At 39.2% G+C, this 23,512-nt stretch overlaps 1 protein-coding gene across 5 annotated transcripts; it reads right to left on the bottom strand.

The window, feature by feature from the left end:
* Window positions 1-95: 95 nt before the first annotated feature.
* On the bottom strand, window positions 96-22,358 carry LOC132797066 (uncharacterized). 5 transcript variants are annotated; one of them, XM_060808520.1, is made up of 11 exons: window positions 21,107-21,459; window positions 17,248-17,327; window positions 16,096-16,938; window positions 9,924-10,931; window positions 4,512-4,675; window positions 4,038-4,422; window positions 3,713-3,905; window positions 3,405-3,636; window positions 2,310-3,317; window positions 1,706-1,848; window positions 96-1,645 (listed from the first exon to the last, which is right to left on the bottom strand). In XM_060808520.1, exons 4-11 carry the CDS (start codon window positions 10,916-10,918, stop codon window positions 1,430-1,432), a joined length of 3,336 nt encoding a protein of 1,111 aa, XP_060664503.1. In that variant the 5' UTR covers window positions 10,919-10,931; window positions 16,096-16,938; window positions 17,248-17,327; window positions 21,107-21,459; the 3' UTR covers window positions 96-1,429. The 5 variants fall into 5 exon arrangements, with proteins under 5 accessions (XP_060664503.1, XP_060664505.1, XP_060664504.1 ...); XM_060808522.1 differs by lacking the exons at window positions 17,248-17,327; window positions 21,107-21,459 and adding an exon at window positions 22,281-22,358; XM_060808521.1 differs by lacking the exon at window positions 17,248-17,327 and having other exon boundaries at window positions 21,115-21,459.
* Window positions 22,359-23,512: the final 1,154 nt, after the last annotated feature.

A 23,512-nucleotide genomic window follows, 5' to 3' on the forward strand; every position in this document is an offset into this window, starting at 1 on the left:
TATTTCACTATTCAATTAGTCTAATAGTAAATGTAAAAAACAAAAATAAAAAAAAATAAACAAAATGAAAATTATATATATGTATGTATATAAAACAAATGCATAACAAACATTCAACAATTATGTGTGTTCTTCTTTCTTACTTCCTCTTTTCCTCTTTTTTTCTTGTATTTTGTATTTTGCTTATATCCAATCAATTTTTCATTTTTATAATTAGGGCTTATTTTTGTTTGTAATAGTAGTATATCGTAGCTCTCGACCCTGAAGGGGATCTATAAGCTTTGTTATTTATATATGTTGTTGTTGTAAATTGTACTTGGCGCTTATAGTATTATTGTTGCCCTGAGTTTAACAACAATTCGCAATCAGATTTTGGTACTGAGTTCGCTCCAAAATATATGTATGTATGTTCATATATAACATATATATCTTTGCTGTATACATGTATATACATATATTCCACATAGTGTAACACTAACATTCATTATTCACCTATTCACATAACAAACTGTTGCTAGGGTGAGAGGGGGTTGGGGTTGGGGGATATTGGTTCTCTTAGAGCATAAGACATTTAAAACATTTATGTATAGAGTACGTTTAATAGCTATTTAAAAATTTGCAACTATGCCATTCAATTTATATAGATTTAAGTTATAAATTTTGTTGTTGTTGTTGTTGTGGTTTTCTTCTTCTTCATCTTCTTGGTTTAATTATAATGCTAACATTAATAGTAACAGTCTTTTATCACGTTTAGTTTGTAGTTTATAATGCCTAAGCTAATAATTGTTGTAATTTGTTGTTGTTGTGGTTGCTGTACTTGATGTTGTTGTTGTTGTGCGTGACTATAAATTTAAATGAATTAACAAACACTTTTGCACTATATAGTATGTATGTGTGTATATATAATATATTAACTTTAACTATTAACTATGTGTGTGTAGTATGTATGCGTGTGTGTGTGTGTGTGTGTGTGTGCGTAGAAAATTAAAATTAAATTCTAATCGTAGATGTGTGATTAACGAAAATAATTAAATAAACAGCCGCCGGGCGAGTCCTCGACTCCCACCCACATCGTAAAGTAGTTTTGTTGCATGCTCACTCATTAGTTTTGGTTAGGATCAAATATATATATCTATATATATATATGTATGTATGTATGTATGTATATGCTCTCATCCCATCTCTTCATCTCTTCATTCTATATAATCATGTAAATAGTTGTAGTAGCACTCTAAAGTAACATCTTAAGTAGTCGCTCAACTCAACGTTAGACTCTCTCTCTCACTCTTACTTTCTCACTCTCTCTCTCACTTCCACTTCCACTCTCTGTCTATCTCTTTCTCTGGGCTATTTGGCTGCCACGTTTGTTTGTTTTTGTATCACATCTGAAGCTGAAACCCTTTTGTTTGCTGCCCCCTTCTCGGCATGCTCAGCGTGGTGACAACTGATCCAATTCGCTGACCGCATCTCCAGCTGCTTCGCCACCAGCTCCACTGCTTCTTCCTCCTCCGACTCCTCCAGTGCTTGTCGAATCACTCTCGGACTTTGCTGCTGTGCTGGCTTTGTTATTTTGCAAATGCTCCTCGTACTCACTCTTGATGTTCACATACAGTTTGCTCTGCTTCTCGTGCTCCTCCTGCAAAATCTTAAATTATATACATTTCATATATGAAATTATGGTATTATATCTATATCAGCGTCTTACCATGATCTCTTCCATTCGCTGGCTGGCCAGTGGCAGCTCGAAGCGATTGTTTTGATCCCGCAGCTGGGCTGCCATGTTGAGCTGATGGTTCAGATTGCGCTCGATTTGTTGCAACGAGTTGCTTAGCACGTCTTCAATCTCAGCTGTGAATGCACAATATCATTATGTTCATAGTTATGGGTAATGTAAAGAAATATGCAATAATAACTGATTATTCTAAACATAACAAAAATACAATAATTTCATCCTGCTTTTTGTCACCTGATTTTAGATAGTATCTCATGACAATCGCATTATAAGCTTGAAAGTTGCTCAAGAAATAAACCTTTACTTTACAAATGTACAACAATATGTTGAATTAACTGAAATCTAAATGATTATAACTCTTTTAGCAATAAGTTCTCAAAGTTTCATCGCGATTGCAATGTAAACTTTATAGTTATGTAACTAACAAGTACGTTACCTAACACAATTTATAAAATAAATTGATAGTTATTCAAATCGATCAACTCTCGACTATAGAACTCTATACAATTGATGAATTAGTTTTCCTTAGAATACGTATTCAGTTTAAACAGTTTTTCTCATATCTTAATCTATTTACCAGTCAGATCATCTCCCGTGCTGTTCATGAAGCGTCGCTTAGCCAACTCCTGAGCATTTGGCACACCGCTGACGCTGCCGCTGCGCTTCAGATTGTTGGTCGAGCTGTTGTTGCTGCTGCTGACGAGCGTCTCGGGCGTCAGAGGGCCACCCTGGCAATAATCGCAGTCCATGTCGCCGGCATCTAGGCAACTGCAGCTGTCCAGCATTGTGGACGTCGTTGACTTTGAGCTGGGCGATTTAACAGCTGAAGCTGTGGCGTGGATGCCACGCAAATGCTTTGCGGCCGTCACATTCACGACACTGACACTCTTCGATATCGATGACTTCACCGATGCCGTCTCAGGCGGCACCAGTGCCAGCGGCGGCGTCTTGGCGCTGCTCATGCCATGACCTGCGCTCAGACGCGCCTGGGACATGGGACTCTCGAGGTACGTGTGATGTGAGCGGGCTTGATGTGAATGCTGATGCTGTTGCTGCTGTTGATGATGTTGCTGATGGTGCGGGTGCTGCTGATGTTGCTGCTGCAGTTGGTGCTGCTGCTGCTGTTGATGATGCTGTTGCTCGTGCTGGGTTTGATGCTCGTTCAGTTGGCGATAGGTTAACTGACCGTAGGATGACATGTTGCCGAAACCCTCTTCGATCTCATCGTCCTCGTCATCGTCGCCATCCTGCTGATCGGTATCGTTGTCCGACACGCTATTCTGCAGATTTTGTATTAAACACAGCACGGCTTTCTCCAGCTGGGCGGGATGCTCGGAGGCGGGCACATCGACTGTTGACTGCGGTATTTGTGTGTTGATAATCACCGAGAATTTCTTTTTCATCTCTTGAACCCGTCGTTTGCCCTCCTCGTCGTCCAGCAGCGTGTTGACGCAAACAAATGAGTGCACCTTGTTTGTCTCCTTGTCAATCTCGAGAAATCCCTTGGACTGCAGGTAAATGATATTTCCATTGCGCGTGAACAACCGGTACGTTGACTCGCCATACGAACTGTTGCAGTCATACACTAAACAACAAATACAAGTGAGTAATTAGTAAAGCGATTGTTTTGGAAAGCAAGGCAAAAGCAAAAAATTAAAGATTAAAAACTCACTCTGACGCAACGCGACAATCACCCAGCGGACATCGTCGTTGTGCATGAAGGTAAATGGATTTAGGTTGCGCACCTCATCCGTCATGTAGCCGGCCACGATGCCAATGCGCTGGTCGCAGTCAATAATCCGACCATCGATCAGATGCCTGGTGCGGTACTCCAGCGTATTGGCATCGAACAGACGATTCACGATCTTTGGTGGCCTTATGATGCGCGCACACGCCGTCAACACCTACGCCAAGTAAAGAAGAGAACATACATAGTTTAAAGCCCAACAAAGGCAAGACGAAGGCAGTCGCAGCACTTACAATATCATTGCCACTAATTGTGTGCAATGGAATGGCATCGTCACGTCCGCGTGTTCGTCGTATCAGTTGCAGGCTGGAGCTAAATGTATTGGAGCGCACGCCACGCGGTGCCTCATCGCTGCGTCGAAAGCAGCCATCGATCTTGACCACCTCGTAGGCAGTGGGTTCGGAGCGAGGACCTGCGCGCGCCAACCTGTTCAAAGTGCGATAGTGCGGTTTAATGATTTATCGATGCACCTCCACATTCCACAAGCATCGATGCTGCTTGCAGGGTGGCCACATCGTTGAAAATGCAACTGTTACGATAGTCGCAATCGATACTTACCGCACACGAAAACTGCGCTTATCATCGCGCAACTTGTGATCGATATAATCCTCCTCAGATTTACTGCGCTGACGCTGTTCACCATCACCACAGGCACCACCGCCGCTGGGGCCCGCTTCGGTGGCTTCAGCGTGCGCATCGAAGAGATTCTCGAGCTCGGTGGGTATGAGCTGTTGCTTGAGCATTTCATGGTCCTCGGGATGTGTGATCTGCAATATGCTCTGGCCGTACAGATCCGTCTGACAATGGCCCAAATGCTGTTCGATGCTCGACGATATTAACAGTATTTGACCATGACACGTGAGCGTCAGGAAAAAGCTATCCAGCATACCCATCAGTGTATCTGTCACCTGCGGCCGATGCTCGTGCAGCATCTTGCCAAACACTGATAGCAATCGGATTGAATGTTATCGATAACATAGATAACACGAATAGAGTATGGATCGAAATGAGTACATTTAAGAGAGTACTTACCGTATTTGAGCCGCAAACCGTGTGCAGCAAAACGCAGAACAGCCGTTTTGTCAACACGTCGCGGGGACTCTGCCACATGTGGCACCATTGTGGACAGTTCCTGTATGGAGCCATTCAGTTTGTCGCGGCGATTCTTCTCCGCCCGGTTGCGTGCCTCGCGACCGCTAAAAAGGCAGCGAGAGAGTGTAAACAGGAAATGCAGGGATTAGTCAGTGTTGATGCATATTTCGCAATGCGAGTAATAATATTTGGTTGCATTGGGGTGGGGCATGGGTGGAGTAAAGCAAGTTTATATTGCTATTGCTATTGCTGTTGTTGTTGTTTACGTGCATACAGGGCATGACATGGCAGTCTAGCAAACACACACACTCGCACATGCTCATAAGAATGACAAACAGCTCAATAACTGTCAATAATTATCAACCGCAAATGGGCCTCAACAATGCGGTCGACGTCGGCGTTGGCGTCGGCTACTTGACTAGTGATCCAAGTGCAAGCTGAATGTGGCGCCAACTTCCTTCAGTTGCGACAGAGAACGAGCGAGAGAGTGAGAGAGCAAGATTGCATTCCCCTCCATCTACTGTGCACTCGCTCTAGCGTTCCTAGGGAACGGTATGAGTAATGCATACGGAAATATGAGAATTATACGTTCGATTAGCAATGGCTGCCACATTGTTGTTGCTACCCCTACCACTGATGTAATGCAATTTTAAAACGCAATTGCACAAGAAAAAGGAAAAAAAAACGTAAAGAAAACAAATTAATAATATATACACAAACGGTCAGCAAGTGCGAAACCGAAAGAAACAGCACAAAAGCAGCGCAAAGAGCAAAATCAAACAAAACAAACACACATACATATGCAAAAATTGAAAAGGCGCAAAAACTATGTAGCGTACCGATTATTTACTTAAGTGTGCATCCCGCACAGGGATTGCGAGAGATGTGGTGAGCGAGTGAGAGAGCATGACTGCATTAGAAACTGTGCATTTGCACTTGTAAATAATAAATCGAGCTTCCATTTGCAAATCCTTTTTGATTCTCAAAATCCTTTTTGATTCCTCATGGGGAGGAACAAGCTAGCCTTTCACAACACAAGGTCAGTTAGGGTGTACTCAGTGCACTGCTTGCACTGCTTTCGATAAATCGACAAAGCAGTTGTAAACCGCAGCGCTTGACTAGAAATTGGTAGCAACAGCAACACGTAGTTGTCTTAATTAAATTCAATTAAGAATTACTTAACATTATTGCATAACACATAATAATGAAATGCTAGACTAATGATAATAATAAAAAAACGTTTAGATTGTAATGATGGATAAAAATAGAATGAAACCTGAAAACTGTCACGTCATTGCAAACGTAGGGCTATAATTAATATTCTATGTAGTACTATTACCATTGTGTCTGTGTGTGTGTGTGTGTCTGTGTGTTAAAATGATGCAAACTTGACAACAAAACCAAAAAATAAAATTTTAATGGCTGAATTTCGTAGGAGTACATAAAACAATTTCGGAAATTTTCAGTTTGAAATATTATATATGTACATATGTATGTATGTACGAAGCTTTGTTGAGTTGAGATCATTTATTTAAGAGTCTCAAATTCGCTTCTGATTAAAATGTATTAGTACATGAATGGGAATATTTGTTCTTTATAATTATGTAATTATTAATTACTAAATTATTTACGAATTGTTTGCGGAAGAAAGAGAAGTGAAATGTATTGTTTTCAATTTGTCAATTTGATTAGCATGCCCAAGCGAAGTATTCAGAATTAATTAGATATTGTATATAGTATAGTACTATGTAGCAGCTGATTCAGTATGCTAATGGGCGCATCGATTCGTAAATTGCTTTTGATAGTAGAGACTATAGTTATAATGTTAGCTAAGGTCGTCGTAGATTTGGGGTAAGGAGTGGGTGGGTTGGTGGGTGGTGTGGTGAGCGGGGTTGAGGGAGTGGTGCGACTCTAGTACGACTATTTCGTTGATGGTGTTGCCCTTGAGACGTTCACTTTGTTTTCAATGGGCCCATATTAAGTGGTCAGACGAGGAAGTGCAAGGTCTTGACGCCACTCGACGCGCCAACTTTGTAGCTGATTGTGAGTTGTGGGTCTCTATCAATGCACAACACATACACACGCACACACACACATGCACACACAATTACACATTCGCAATTGCATTTGTTTATTTAACATGTTGCATTTGCACTTCCCGAGTCTAACCTCTCCATATTGCCTCCTCGCTCGCTCGCGTTCGCACCCGCTAGCTGTCCACTCGTCTTCTCTCGCTCGCACGCTCATTCGCTCGATTGCGCTCTTGCCTGTTTGCTCGTTTATTTGTTTTGAATGTGCAACAATGTAACGTCGACGTCGAAGTCTCTGTCGCTGTCTCTGTTTCTGTCTCCACCTCTGTCGACGTCGTCGTCGTCGTCGATTACTGTACTTGCAATCACATTGCTCTCTATCGTTGCTCTCTAATTCTCGTGCTCGTTCTCCCCTGGCTGCGCTGTCTTTGTCGCACTATCGCCAGTGTGACCTTGACGCTGTGCAGAAACACGCAAAAAGCGTCAGAGGCGAATGCAACAGACGTCAAAAAGGGAAATGCGAAACGCAAGGGACGCACTACAATATCAGCTGGCACGAACTTCGATATACCCTGTAGTCTTTCACAATGGACAATTAAAGTACAAAACTATTATATTAATTGACTACTCAATGTTAAATTTGCGTAAGAATTTAATTAAACGTCAGCATATAATCAAATTGATATTATTTATGGTGAGCACAGTGAAATTATTGATTATAGTCATTGAACTATAGTTCAATGCAATATATAATTTTTTAACAACCCCTTTTAAAATGATCAGACAAGCGATCATCATCGTCCACAAAGAAGAAGTATTGAAAATCAATTTTATGAAATTAGTCATCAATTCTATAGAAATAAATGGCATAAGGGCCGGGAATTTTCATATTGTTGGATAGGGAAACCCAAATATATTTATAACGCTGCGTAAGTATGATTTATTGATAAGTCAGACAAACTTTATGGTCCGTTTGGGAGAGTTAATTAAAAAATTGCAGTTCAAAGAAAACAAAAAAGTAAATATTTTCGTATTTATACATTGTACAAAATGGTATATCAATATCATTTGTAAAAACTTAAACTAAATAGCGTAACAAATTTGTTTTTAATAAATGTTCCAGTAGAAATGTATTTGTCTGCTTTTTTCCTTTTTCTTTTGTTGAGCAATGAATCAAATTTGCTAATTGGATTAGTTAAAGTTGTAAAAAGTTGCAACTACTTGAGATAGATCGAAATTCGCACTTGATATTGATAGAACAGACTGGACAATGCTGATAGCTCAATACTTGACGCTCGTAATTTATTGTTGTTGACAATGTATTATGCGAATTTTGTCTGGGACTCCGGTGACTTACTTGATGACACAACACCGTGAGAAGACTGACTCTACCCATTGAATTGCGATTACTGCGTGGTATTTCACAATATAAATAAGGAAATCAATTCAGTATTCAGTATATTGCGTATCGTTGCTCTGTTTACGGTGTGCCAATCAAATTGAAGGGGTGCTCCTCCTCAACCTCCTCGCCCTCTCGTTAACCCTCAACCCTTAACTCTTTTAGCTTTCTCTCTGGACTGGTGGCCAGTGGTCTGTTGGCCACCAATGCACGCGTGCCATCAATTTCAGTGTATATCGTGGGCGACAACAACAACAACAAAGTGCAGCTAGCAAGTGCAGCGGGAGCGGGGAATTGGGGAGTAGGGGGTGGGGATGGGTTTATTGTTTAGTCAATGGCCAACTGGGCAAATTGTTGTCTCGTCATTGAGCGACGAAAATAAATATACGTGTACGAAGAAGAAGAAGAAAAAAACAACCTTACAAAACAACGTTGATAAAAATACAAAAATAATCGGCGCATACGCCTCAGGGGGGTCTGCAGTGCTTGAGGGTAGGGGATGGTGGTAGGAAAGGAGGGAGAAGGGATGGTTAGTGGAGTGAAGTGGGTTCAATTAGTTAGTGCGTGGATCAACAGGGCAATCAGGGCCAAACAGACGAACAGAGCCAACGGGGGATCCGACCAACAAAATGTGGCCAAATTGGACGCACGGGTCACAAAGCATCGCCAGCGGGGGGTTGAGTCAAGGGGTCGGAGTAGAGCTGGGGGTTGCTATATAGCTACAAGAAAGGCGCTCTAAAATCAAGTTACCAAAATGCACTTTAAGAAGCATTTGACGCATTTCCAAAATTCAAGCAAAGATTTAGCAAAGAATTCTTGAATCAAAGGAAAAAAGATTGCGCTTAAACTTAAATCTATTATTTTTTATTTCAATTTTCGAATTTGTGAAGTCAAGTGGTCTAAAATGCACTGAGGTCAAATTTTAGGTAAATAAGAGAGATGAGCTTTTTTCCTATTATCTTTTTTGAATATACTTTTAAAGACCAAACTTTAGGTTAACTTTAACCTGAATAAAAATAGCGCTAGACAAAAGTGTCTCACACACTTTAAGTTGTTTAAACAAACTTAATTAATTAATTTATACTTAAGAGCCACAATGCATTTCGACGAAAAGTTAGCTTGGCGACTTCTTTTATGGGAAAGAGTCGCACGAAAAAGTAAGAAAACAAAAAAAATTGTGTTTCTCCACTAAACTACTTTGTGTTTTTCATTTGACGCCATTTTCGAGGTCGCTGTTTTGGTCCTTAAGTGAGATAGCAGTTAAGCGCTATTTTTCCAAGAAGAAATACTTCTATCACTTGGAATATACAAATTTGAACTGAAGCTATGCTAAATCTTCGAAACTCAACATCATCCATAAAATACTTTTATCATTTGGAATATAAAAATCTAAGGTAAAGCTATATAAAACCTTCAAAACTCATCATGATCAATAAGTATTAAAAATGATTTTCATGTGGCCGTTAAGTGAGATAAAGGTGTAGTGTTATATATTTGAAAAAGAATACTTCTATCCCTTGGAAATCTGAGCTAAAGCAAAAGAACCACCAAATTCTTCATTATTCAAAAGAATTCAAAATCATTTCCATGAGGCCGTTAAGTGAGATAGAAGTGTTGTATTGTATTTTCAAGAAAAAATACTTTTATCACTTTTTTTTGGAATATAGAAATGTAAGGTAAACCTATATAAAACCTTCAAAATTAATAAGTATTAAAGTTGATTTCGATGTGGCCATTAAGTGAGACAAAGGTGTAGTGTTACAAATATCAAAAAAGAATACTTCTATCCCTTGGAAATCTGAGCTATAGCAATATAACTATCAAATTCTTCATCATTCAAACTAATTCAAAATCATTTCCATGAGGCCGTTATGTGAGATTATCAAGGAAAAGGACTTTCGCATTTAGATTTTGAGCACTTACCTATTGGAGAGCTGAAACATTTCCATCATCGTCTCGTGCGGATGCTGGTGATGCGCATGTGCATGTGGATGATGCGAGTGCGGATGTGGATGCGGATGGTGTGGATGCGGGTGCGGATGCATCGAATGCGGATGCGGATGTTGATGCGGGTGATGGCCATGCTGGAGCATGCCATGCGCCGCTGCCGCTGCATATGCGGCTGCTCCAGGCGGCACGCCACCAAATCCACCATAACGCCCATAGCCATGTGCTGCTCCTGGTCCCGGTCCGCCTCCTCCGCCTCCTGCTCCACCACTGCCATATGGCGCATTGGGATACCACATGTTGGGATAGAAACCGCTGACCGCTGACGACGGCGGTGGCGGCGCCAGCGTTGTCTGGGAATGTGTGTAGCCGGAGGCATGGAGTCGCTGTTGTCCGCTGACGTTGCCACTGCTGCCAGCGATGGCACCGTGACCACCGCCACCTGGTCCTGGCCCGGCACCGGGTGCTGGCGTTGGATAGTTGTAGTGGAAACTGGAGTTGGATGGCGGGCGCAACATAATCTCGCTGTTGGCTGGCGTGGGCGCTTGATAATAGCTGCTGCTGCCGCTCGTGTAATCCTCATCCGCATAGCTGTCGTCCAGCTCGTTGCCCAGTTCGTTGTCGTTGTCGTTGCCCTGCTCGGTGTCCAACTCCGGCTCCAGTTCCAGTTCCGTTTCCCGCTCTAGTTCAGGCTCCGGTGTATCATCGTCATCGACATTCTCATCCGGCGGCGACCAGGCGGATGCATAGCGATGCTGCGGCTGCTGCTGCTGCTGCTCTGTTTGCTGCTGCTGCTCTGGCGGCTGTGGATCATCAAAGTAGGGAATGTCTGTTTTGAGATCATCCACGTCCGCCGTTGTCGCCGCTATCGCCGCATCACTCAACTGGCTGCCGCTCGTCCTGATCGCCGTCGAAGTCGAAGTTGCGCCCGACTTCGCTGGACGCTTCAGGTACGAGTCGAGGGCGCTCATTTTGATCGGGGGGCTGCAAACAGAGCAAGAGAAAGTTCAAGGTTTAGATAATGAATTGCCGCAGTAAATACTTAATAACTTACAAAGTTACAATCAAGTGTGCGATAGTCGACTGTGAGATACCCGTTACGCACTTTTAATAAATCTTAAGATCTTCAAATATACCAAAATGATTAATATTTGGTATATTGAAATACTATGTCATTTAAAATATAGTACAAAGTAAAAAATATACTAAATATCCGTTATGAATTTTCAATAGATCTTAAGATACCAAAATTGATGTACTGTAAAATATCAAAATATACTAAAGTCTGTATTTGGTATATTAAAATACTATGTCATTTAAAATATAGTACAAAGTAAAAAATATACTAGATACCCGTTATGTATTTTGAATTATATAAAACAAATTAATTTTTTTGGTATATTGAAATACTATATCACATAGTTCAAAGTAAAAAATCTACTAAATATCCGTTATACATTTTCAATGAATCTTAAGATCTTCAAATATACCAAAATTGAAAATATACTGAAGTCTGTATTTGGTATATTGAAATACTACAGCATTCTTAACATACTCCAGAGTAAAACATAAACTAGATATCCATTATGCGTTTTTAATAAATCTCAAAATAAAGCAACTTGTAATAATACTAAAATATTGTATAGTCTATATTTGAGATATAATGAAATACATTCAGAATTTTCTACAGAGTAAAAACATATACTAGCCAATCAACCAACACAGCTAAAGCTCGACATCAGCAGCCGGTTTTTGTCATATAACATTATTTAATGATTAACTTCCAAGATTATTATCTGATCGCAAACAAATGGTCAAGAATCATACCTTACCTGTGGTTAGTGGTTATAAAACAAAAAGTTGCAACAAATATTTAACAGTACCTTTCCACAGTTTGGGATGCAATTTTATATAGACTTTTATTGCTTAATGTTTTTCCTTTTTATGATTAATATGAAATTTGAGAATAGATAGATGAGAAGAAATTATATATATAAAGTATATATATAACAATTTTAGTAGAGTTGAAGAAAATGAGAATAAGAAACTCCTAAAAAACTAAATTTCCATAGATTTGCGACTTAACGTTGCAAAGATAAGAAAATACTTTAAAATCGAACCTCTTTTATATGTTATGTCCTTTGTAATCATTAGTATTTATAAACATATATTAAATCAAATGAATGTTTATAAATACTAAATACAAAAATATACAAAACGTATGTCAAATAATAAAAATACATTTAAGTATTTCAAAATACACATAAATAAATAAATGAAGATTTATTTAGCTGATCTGATGCAGTTAAAGCCAGAAACGAGATACAAGATTAAACCTAAGCCAAATCAGCTGAGGTAATTGGACGAGCTCAAGGGATTGGTCGATCATAACAACAGCAACATCAACATCAACAACAAAAGCAACAGCAACCACAAAAACAACATTAGTCACAACAAGAGAAACAGAAAACTAATTAGATTTTTGTCCAATTTGTTGTTGATCGATTTAATTTATTATGTATTTGAGATCTATTTTTTATGGACAAGACAATTTATTTTTTATTGTAAAAGTTGTTGTTCTTTGCGGCGTTGTTGTTGTTGCGTGTCATGTTTACTACATAAATTGTTAGTTTTTATTATTTTCGTTAGACAAACTAAATTTTTGTATCTTTCGCCTTAATTTTTTGTTTTTATTTTCGTTTGTCGGGTCTCTTTGTAAATCTATTTTCGTGCAAGGTTTTCAATTCAAAATAGATTGAAAAATGAGTATTGTTATGCCGGGTATGCCCGACTAGTTGACGCGCTTTTCCAATCTTGATGTAAAGCTAATATTTGCCTTCTTTTCTTTCTAATTTGTATTTGACTATCTCCACTCAAATTTAGATTCAGCGAAAGCAAATAAACTTTCAGTCCGCAATGCCTTTCATTTATTCTTTCTACTTTAAAGAATTAATTGATCTTAATGATTTGCGACTTTAAGTACAGGGTATTTTAAGTGCACTTTCAAATTATAATTTAAGTTTTATGATTATTATTATTATTATTATTATTATTATTATTTTTATTATTATTATTATTGTTATTATTATTATTATTATTATTATTATTATTATTATTATTATTATTATTATTATTATTATTATTATTATTATTATTATTATTATTATTATTATTATTATTATTATTATTATCGCATTCCGTTAATAATAATGGATTCTTTTCTTCTTTAGCAGTTCGAAATATTTTCTTTTCTGATATCTTCAATTAATTACTGGGTATTTTCTGGTCAATAATTTTCCCCTTTATCGATGTTGCTGTTGTTGTTGTGGTATTCTGCAGATTTTATGATTAGGCTCGTAAAATTCTAGAAGCGATAAACGCTTTCTGTTCTGCCTCTGGGCGATGGACAGACAGATGGATGGATGGGCGGATGGAACGAATTGGAACGGTGAGAAGGGGGTGGTAATCGGGGTCGGAATGTCGTTTATATGTCGGAGACATCTGTATATATTCCTCTATACGTGGCTATATTATATTATGTAGATGTATAAGCAAGTGCTGCCTATAAATAATACCAATACTACGCACACTCATACTAGCCATCCACACACACACACATACAGATATATCCAGATGATATCTTTGAACTATATTTATATTTACTTTTCTCTGTCCACATTTCCTTTTGTCGCATCGTTTTCATTTTTCATTTTTCGTTTGTTTTTTTGTCACTTTCCTGAATTGCAAATGGAAACTGAAAAAAGCGCGAGATCTATGCAAATTGCCGCTTAAAATAAGAATAAGAAATATTTAATTGACAGATCGCATATCATCGCTTGCTTTATTGGTGCCGGGTCAATCACCGGAATAATATAACAAAAATAACAAAAAAAAAACACACACACATAGTTGTTGTTTCACCATAAAAACAAAGTTGTTTTTTCCATATCTATTTTCATATTTTTGACGCATTTGGAACACAACTGAGAAATAGTTCTTGTTGTTGTTGTTGTTGTTATGCGAAAGTCAAAACAATTCCCAAAAGCAGACAACACGTATTTCGTCGGGTTTTCCGGGGGGAAATTGGGCAAAAAAAAAATAAAACGAAACGAAACGTCCCAGAGCAATTCTAATGGAATGTCGTATATTTATGCTAAGCACCTTATTATTACTTAATGCGAGTGAGTGCGAATAACAAATAAGTAAATGATGAAAATGCTGTTATTACCCGCACTCGCTGTGTGAATGGTTATTTAAACAAAGCTTTCGAGTCTCAAGTTGCAAAAAAGTAAACAAACAACATGAGAACGAACAAATACTCAACATGAAATTTGAATTGCAAGTGCATCGCGTAATACTCTGGACTATAGATAGGGAATCGAATAGAATAGAAATCAACAATTATTATGAATTATTATCTAAGTTCGTTAATTGGTTTCGTTTGATTTGCCATCGTCAAGTTCTATGCATCAAATATTCTTAAATGAAAAGTGTATCTAACATTCGATATACAAGTTTATGTTGTGTACTTGTTATGATGCATTATCATCATCATCATCATCACATTTGCAGTCTCTGTCTTTGAATATTTGCCCCTTGTAATTGTTTTCAAGTGTTGAGCAAATAAAACCCACAACAATAATAATATTCAATTTTCAACAGAATATACAAACGAGCGTGTATTTGCTTATTTCAACTATTTGTGATAAATATTTACCAGGTGAGTTTTATTCAATTTTCGGTTGTCTTAAAAAAAAACCCTTCTGCATTTAGGATAGATACTCAATAACGCATAAAAGTATGCTTTAATAAGGGAATATTTGGATGCAACCTAAGATGACGACTTCCTATGAACTTATATAAATTCTCATTGGTGTTGCCCAAAGAAATCGATTTCTATATTAAATAGAAATGTAATATTAAACCTTCATGCTTTCCAAGTAACAATCAATGGCAGAAATACTCTTGAACTCTTTGAAATCTATGAAGTAATGTTTATGACGTATACTTGATCTGTATCAATTACCCGTTTTATTGCTCGAAACTGTCTGCTACACTATATCAGATTCATTTGCGTTTATTATTTTTCTTCTTATTGTGTATTTATTGTTTCGATTTATCAACGACTGCAACAGGAGATGTCTAACTGGCGCCACCTAGTGTTTGTTTGCTTATGAGCTACGAATTTGAGTGTAAATGCCTGGCTAATGAGTATCGAGTAGCAATTTTTCAACCTGCTATCGAGCTATCGAGAGAAAGTTGTCTCACGATACACGAAATTAATTGCATGCTACATTCCAGCTATGCTGCCAATGGATGGACATAGTTGGTGGATGGAGTGATGGGAAAGGTGGTGGGGGGAGGGTACAATCGCCTTGACCCTGCTGCTGTTGGTGATGCTGGCCACACTGCATTACGCATGAGAAGTTCGCATTGTGTGACCATTATCAATCATAGTGCGAACAATTGAACTTGTGTTTTGCTCGGACTCCATTACATCAATACATGTGTGTATGTATTAGTATACATATACATATCTCGTGTACAATGTGTGTGAGTGTGTGTAGTCCGCATACGCATGAATACAGACATTAAACATGGAATTGCTTTAATAAGCCGCAGACGTATACATATTCAATGCATATGTGCGTGTTTGTGTGTGTGTGTGCGTATATTTTTTAGAGTTTATCTCTATCTCGCTTGCACGCTCTTTATCTTTTTTGGCAGATAAGTAAGTGTTACCATGACGATCCAACAACCCAAGTCGCCCACTAGCTCTCTTTTTGTTGTTTTTGTGTCGTCGTCGCTGCTGCTGCTTTTGTTGTTGTTGTTGTTGTGCGAGGCTTAACTCAACCAGACGCACAACGAGCGCAATTTAGCGGTTATGGAAGCGAGAGAGCGAGCGAACGTTAGAGCGAGAGAGAGAGAGTGAGACAGGTGTACAAACGGGTAGGTTGAAGAAGAAAGAAAAATATTAAATATTTATGTAGGTTAGGAGCTGCCGCAACAAAAGTAGCAACAAGGGCAAACCAACAATTTGCTACGCACACACACACACACACACATACACACACTTACATGCATAAACACGCACATTGACATACACACGTACACACATAGCAACAACAAAAAAATCAATTTCACTTACATGTTTTGCGCTGTTTCTTATTTTGCTGCATGAAGTGCTTGGTCGCCTGCTTCTTCTTGTTGTTGTTGCTGCTACTGCTGCTGTTGTTGTTGTTGTTATTCTTGTTGTCGATTTGAAGCTTTTACTGCTCTGCTAAGCTTTGACTTTGACTATAGGCTGAAGCTGCGACCGCGACCGCGACTGCGACTGCGGCAGAGGCAGCGCAAGCGAATGAAGACGACGACAACGACGCCGATGTCACTTTTTCTTGCTTTTGCTTTGTGTTTGTCTGTTGCTCACACGCCGCACAATTTGTTTGTTTATTTCTTTTGCTGCTGCCTTGCTATTGTTGTTGCTCTGCTCCTGTAGGTGGCTTTTGGGGGGCGGGATTGGCGTCGCAGCTTACAAGTTGACACTGTTTACTCTGCCGTGCTTTTCTTGTTCTTCCTGTTTGTGCGTGTGCGTGTGCTTGTGTATGTTTTTGTTTCTTTTTTCTTGTGGGTATAAAAATGTGTAAGCTTTTAATGTTTTATACACTCGACCATAGAAATGCATACAGTATTTTTTGCTTTCATTTTCCTTCTTGTTTTTTTTTTGGTATTTATTTGGTTGTTGTTTTCTGTTATTGTTGTTGTTGTTACTGCAGCTGCTGCTATTTTAGTTTTGCATTTGTTCTTATTTTGTATTTTGTTTTTTATGGTTTTTTTGTCGTATTTAATTTTTTTTTTTCGATTTTTGTTGTTGTTTTGTTATTAATATTTGTACAGCTGTTGCGGTGCGGAGGTAATTGTTGTTGTTGTTGTAATTTGTTATTGTTACACTGTGGTTAATTGTTGTTTTTGTTACATTAACTCATTGTGAACTCTGTAGAAAACAGAAACAAAAAAACATTGTAAAAAAAACACTTAAAACATTATGCCAAATATTTTGTTAATTATTCCCCAAACACGTGCAACATTTTTCGATGTTGTCATGGAAAAAAAATCAAACACACACACTCAGTAAATACACATAAAAAAAAATCGCGCACTTTGCGCCCTCTGTTGAATATTTTGTTGTTGTTGTTTGTTGCGGAGCATTTTAAATAGATTTTTAATTTATTTTAAATTACATTATGCATATTTTTGTATTTTGCTTTTTTGGTTTTTGTTAGTTTGTTTGTCTGTTTCTTACTTGAATTTTTTTTATGGCTTTATTCGAAATTTAATTCGCATTTAATGCTGTTGCTGCTGCTGTTGTTGTTGTTGTTATTGCTAATTAAAAACACAAAAAAATATATACACCTAATCATTTTGTTTTGTTTCTCTTGTTTGTGTGTGTGTTTTTGTTTATTTGTGTTGTCACCTGTTGCTGTTGTTGTTTCAGTTTAAGAAAACATACACACACACTCACGTATACATGAGCAAATTAAAAAGCTTTTGTAAAATAGAAACCGGTTGAAGCTGCGTCTTCGCTTGTTTAGTTAGCACCAAAGCTGCGTGGCAAGGGTGGCGTCAAAAAGGGGGGAAGGGGGAGACTGTGAAGGAACTGAGCAGAGCAGAGCTTTGACTGCGATGTCGACGACGACGAGCCGCATCTCAAATTTGGATTTGAGTTTCAGCCATTTTTGGTTTTATTCGGCACATGCATTTCCCTCTATGTGTGTGTGTGTGTGTGAGTAAGTACTTACGTGTGTGTGTGTTGCTGCTTAAATCAACTCTCAAGTATCAGTGTGACGAGCAAATTAACATGGCTAGCAAATGGATAAGGAGAGCATGAAACATGAACTGTTACACTCCACTTTTGCCTGCTTTTCTTCTTACTCCTGTTTGCTGTTGTCTTTTTTTGTGTTTCAGAAGCCAAAAAAAGCTCAAGCCACGCACGCACACACACACGCACGCACAGCAAGGAACATGAAAAATATACCTATGTATGTCGACTGAAGTAAACTGCGCGGGGTTAAATGCTTGCTTTTGCCCCAATTCCCCTTCCCCTCCACCACCCCATCACTCAACATGCATAAATGTGGCATAATTTCTATTACGAGTACAAGCAAAAGCAACGACCAAAAAAAGTGAAATATGTAATAAGAATAAGAAGAAGCGGCAACCGCAGCAGCAGCAGCAGCAGTGACAGTGACACTGGCCTGGGTCAATCACCTGGGTCGCTGTCGTCGTCGCTGTCACCGTCGCCGTCGCTGTCACGAAGCAATAAAAGCAACAACGACAACGACGTTTTTTTTTCGGTTCGTGTTAAGCACTCTCGCGCTTTATTTGCATTACGAGCAAAGCACACACGAAAGAGCGCAAAAAAAAAACAATAACAAAAATGCCAAAAACAAAGCATTCAAGTGCCGTAAAAGCTGTCGAGCAAATGCAAAGGCTAGGCGGAGACGCAGATTATCAAAAAGAACAGCAACCATAACAACAACAACAACGACGACAACAACAAGAAGAGCAGCAGTAGCAGTTGCGGTGCGACAGGGACAACAACAGAGCAGAGCGCAAAACAATAAATAAATTATATAATTTGCTGGCTCGTTTGTTCTCGTCTGGCGCCCAGCCCAGCACAGTACAGAGCACAGTGCCGCCACCTACATACATACAAATGTACTACCTCAATACACACTCCCTCTCTCTCGCTCTCTCTCCCGTTCTCGGGGTTGCTTGGGCAGCTGCCCATGTTTTGTGTGTGACATTTGTTTACATCAGTTAATTGCAGCGTAACAAAAAAAATGAAATAAAAAAAAAACCACAACAGCAGCAAAAACTGTGCGAGTTTTGAAGGCGTCACCATATTACGTATACGCCATGGAATACAAATCTGTCTGCTCCCCTAAGTATGCGTGCGTGTGTATGTGTGTGTTTGTGTGTGACGAGTCATTTATAAATAGCGCTAAAGATGTGACAATTTTTCAGAGCGCATGATTGAATATACGAAATATAACTGATAAATCACGCAGCTGAGCATTATGTGAATATTCTTCGTTTGCTGTTTTTGGAGAACACCTGTTCCACACACACACATACACACATATACAGAAACACAAACACATAGACGCGCAGGCGATTCGTCCTTCGAGAAGCCGTCTCGAAAATTGCGCGCCGTTTTACGTTTTCCTATTTTGTATTTGTTATTGTATTTATCTTGAATTTGTTCTCTCCTTCACTCTCTCTCTCTCTCTCTCTCCCTCTCACTCTGTCTCTCTCAGCTGCTGCTGCCTCGACCTGGCCTAACGACTGTTTTGAGCGCCGGCAGCGACGTCGACGGCGACATCAGGTGGTAGCTGCTCGCACAACCCAAAAATAGCTCACACACACACACACAGGTATATAAATGCAGGCACACGTACATACATATGAAGAAACAAAACACACACATTCGCAATTGTAGTCGCTCAATTTAGCACGTTCTAATTTGCAGTGTTGCTATTGCTACTGCATAACATTGTTTTCGCTAATTGTTTACACTGCACAGCCAACAGTTCGTATGCGTAATCTGCAAGCTTAAGCGAACACTTGTTGTTGCTGGCGACGCCAGCAGCGACGCCGACTGCGCTTGACATGTTGTAGATCAGATTGCGAAAGCTTCCAGTTCATTCAGCGATGCTGATAATGATAATGATAGCGAATGTTCTCGATAGAGCGAGTCTGAGAGTGTGAGAGCGAGCTTGAGCTTACAGTTAAAGCGCAACTCATTTGCTTATCTGCGCTTACATTTTTCAGCCACAGCTGCGACTGTCTTCGCTCATTGTGTTGGTAAGCACTTGCTGTATGCGAGCGAATACGTGTATGTACTCTTTCTCTCTCTCTCTCGCGCTCTCGCTCTGGCACGCTCATTCTCTCTTGACGCCCTACGCTTAGCTAAGCGCCGTGCTCTTCACTCGTGCTTTGTATGCGAGGCGCGAGCGATGCGACGCGACGTCGCTGCTGCTGCGACGGCGGCAGATGCGACGTCAGCAATATTTTGTATTCGAGTAGACAACAAAATAATAATAATATAAAAACTGTTTCTGCAGCAAATTGAATATTTTTGCAGCACAAATGCGCTATGCTAATTATTATTATTCAAATTAATAACTTTTTAGACGATAGCGCAGTCGTTGTCAACAATTTTGACGTCGCCGGCGACGCAGCGAAACTTTACATGCCTCCAAAAAATAAGAAGAAATAAAATAAAATAATGGGAAAAATATAAAAGCAACAACCACAAAACTAACAACAAAAAAATAAATAAAATCGAACGCAAATGAAATAAAATAAAAATATACGAATAACACACACACATACACACACAACCAACACACGCACAGTAACAAAACCGAAAAATAAAACCTTGAAAACGACACAGCAACAAAAATCGAAAAAGAGAAAAAAAAACTTTATTAGACTTTTAATGAGTGCGTTTTGTTCGCTGTTGTTATTGTTGTTGTTGTTGTGTTTGATGTTGCCGTGGTTGTTGTAGTTATAGTTGACTTTTGTTTTTTAATCTCATGTGTTCTCGCCATTGTTGTTGTTTTTGTTGTTGCTGCTATTACATTTGATTGTGGTTCTTCTTCTTCTTCTAGTTCTTCGATACGTACATATTTTGTGATTGATTTGGCGGCAGTTTTACGTACAAAGAAACAACAACAAATAACATACAAATCAATGTATGAAAAATGAAAATCAATTCCAAATACGAGACTACGACGACGAAAGCGAATAAACCTCCAAAATTAAACTGGAAATTCATTAATATGTTAATTTTGGCTTGGGCTGCCATAAAAAAATTAACAAATACACACACACACACACACGCAAACGGCGGGCGCACATGGGCACGTACAAGCAATACACACACACCCATACAAATATGTATAAATATGTGTGATGCGCTGCTGTCTTGTTGTTATGTAGTAGAACAATTGTTGCAGCAAAGCCAAGATGGCGTTATCTTCAGCTGATTGTCAGCCAATCACCCACCTGGCAAACACACACACACACACACACACACAGAGACACATTCACAAGCGCATTCAGATTTACGCACTCTCGCACACTCACACACATACTTGTGTACTTGCAATGCGTGTAAAGTTTAGAGTTCGATCACTTTGCACATTTGCGATTTCGATTTGCCACTTCGATAACGATTGCAATTTGAATTCTCTTGGTGATTTCGATGCCGATTTCGATTCGACATTTGAGGAGCGCGCGGCCACGAAACCGAAAACACGACAACAAAAACTACATAAAAAAAAACCAAAAATAAATGACGCGACGACGATGGCGACGGCGACGGCAACAACGACGACTATGAACGGAACGCAGAAAACAGAAACTGAAACACAACAATTGAAGCTGAAGCTGAAGCAACGAAGTCAGCTATCGTCGAGTGAGCGAGCGAGCGTACGTTCGACGTCCGAACAAACCGCTACAGAAACAGAAATTAATTATATTGAAATCACAAACTAAACTAATCAGCCAAGGCAGCACAGCAAGGGCCGCTGCTGCGAGCGAGCTTCGTTCCGAAAAGAGAGTCAGCTGATGGAAGAGAGCGAACGAGCGAGCGAGAGAGAGAGAGAATGTGTGTACATTTGTGCAGTGCAAAAAGCACTAGTCCATTGACTGAGTGGGAGAGAGCGGGCGTTTGTTGGAAAGCTTGTGCTTGCCAATCAGAAGAACATACACAGCGTAGGAGAGAACGAGAGCGTGCGAGAGACCTTGACGTTGGGCCAAAGCCTTGCCTAAAAGGATAACAACAACAACGCACTCTACCACAAGCAAAACAAAAACTTCAACAGCAAGTGGCGTCTGTCCATCTGTGTGTGAGTGCTTGTATACATGCGTGTGTGTGAGTTGGTTTTATATTTTTAATTTTATTACACGCCAACTGCGCAGCTGACTCGCAGTCACCGAGTCAAGTGATGACGATGCGAGGCGGAGGGGCGCGTTAAGAGAGAGCGAGCTTTTGACGACGTCGCTGCTGCTGCTGCTGCTACTGCCGCTGTTGAGTCTACGAACTCGTCGAAGCTGCTGCGCTGCTGCTATGTCCGCACACTTACACAACAGACTAGACGGACCGACAGACAGTCAGGCAGACAGAGACAGAGACAGGCAGCAGGCAAATTATAAACACAAATATACTCTTGCATACATACTATATTTATTTATGTATGTATGTGTGTGAGTGTGTATTTATATTATTCATATGGCAATATAAAGTCGCTGTCTCGCGATACCCACAAGAATTATTTATTTGTTTGCTTGTCGTGTTTATACTTCGCGCTTCTACTACAAAAAAATGTTTGATACAAAACTGGAGGCGAGCGCGTCCACAACGGCGACGTCTTTGGACTTGCACTGTTGTCGACCGACTGCCGACTGCTGACAGCAACAGCAACAGAAACGCCAACTCCAAGCAACAAACCCAGGCAATCGAGTTGGCCAGGATGCGGAGGCGTTAGTTAATGCCAAACAAAAAAAAAAACATTTCAGGCTGAAGCAGCTTTTGCTAGCAGAAGTTGAGTGTAAGCTTACGAGCTTTGACCACACGCCGTATACGCAATATTTCTGAACTTTGCTCTCTCTTTAACAACAACGCTCGCTGTTCTCTTTCTCTCTCTCTCTCTCTCTCTATGGCTCCCGTGCTTTGTGCTCTATCTTTGCCTTTAAGAAGTTATCGCAGCTCTGCATAATATAAATACTCCAAACAGTTTCGTGATATTATGTGTTCAGTGAGAATCAAAACAGCGGGCAAAACATTGCACGCAGCACGATTTTAATAGTAGGGTATAATAATTCGGTGGCAATTGTAGAACTTAGAACTACTCCATTAGGGAAATTTAACAGTTACATTGTAAAATATTAGAGTTCTTTGCGTTCTAAAAAAATGTTGTTGAATTAAATGTAATTTAATTGAAGAGATCAGAACATAATCATATCACGCCTTTTTTGTTTGACTGAAAAAAGAGTACATATTATCTAACAATATAAATTGAAAATAAAAATATAATAAATGAGTGTCCTGACATATTTTTTAATATACAGACTACAAATAAAAACTTTCACATCCTACAACTATGTGAAAGTTTTTATTTGTAGTCTGCAAATTTTGAACCGTATAACAAATTTGAAAATTATGAATATAACAATTCAATTAGTGTTTGTATTAAGCTAAGATTTTAGTAAATTATATTAAGGTGGTTAATCAAATCGCGACACGGCAGTTATAGTGAAGTATAGGACAAGATAATTATAGATATATGTATAAGCCACACACACATATAAACACAATACGTAGTAGATTCAATGAAGCAACTTCAAAGTATAACAATAAAATAGCAAACATTCTTAGCTATAATAGCATGTTAACAACCACATACACAAATTGTGATTTAAAGTCCCAGTGCAACTAACACAACGCAATATTAACTGCATTTGAAACAAAAGCACAAAGCAATTAGCCAATTTTTATT

Source organism: Drosophila nasuta, chromosome X (assembly GCF_023558535.2).
Source record: "Drosophila nasuta strain 15112-1781.00 chromosome X, ASM2355853v1, whole genome shotgun sequence".
Classification (NCBI taxonomy): Eukaryota; Metazoa; Arthropoda; class Insecta; order Diptera; family Drosophilidae; genus Drosophila; species Drosophila nasuta.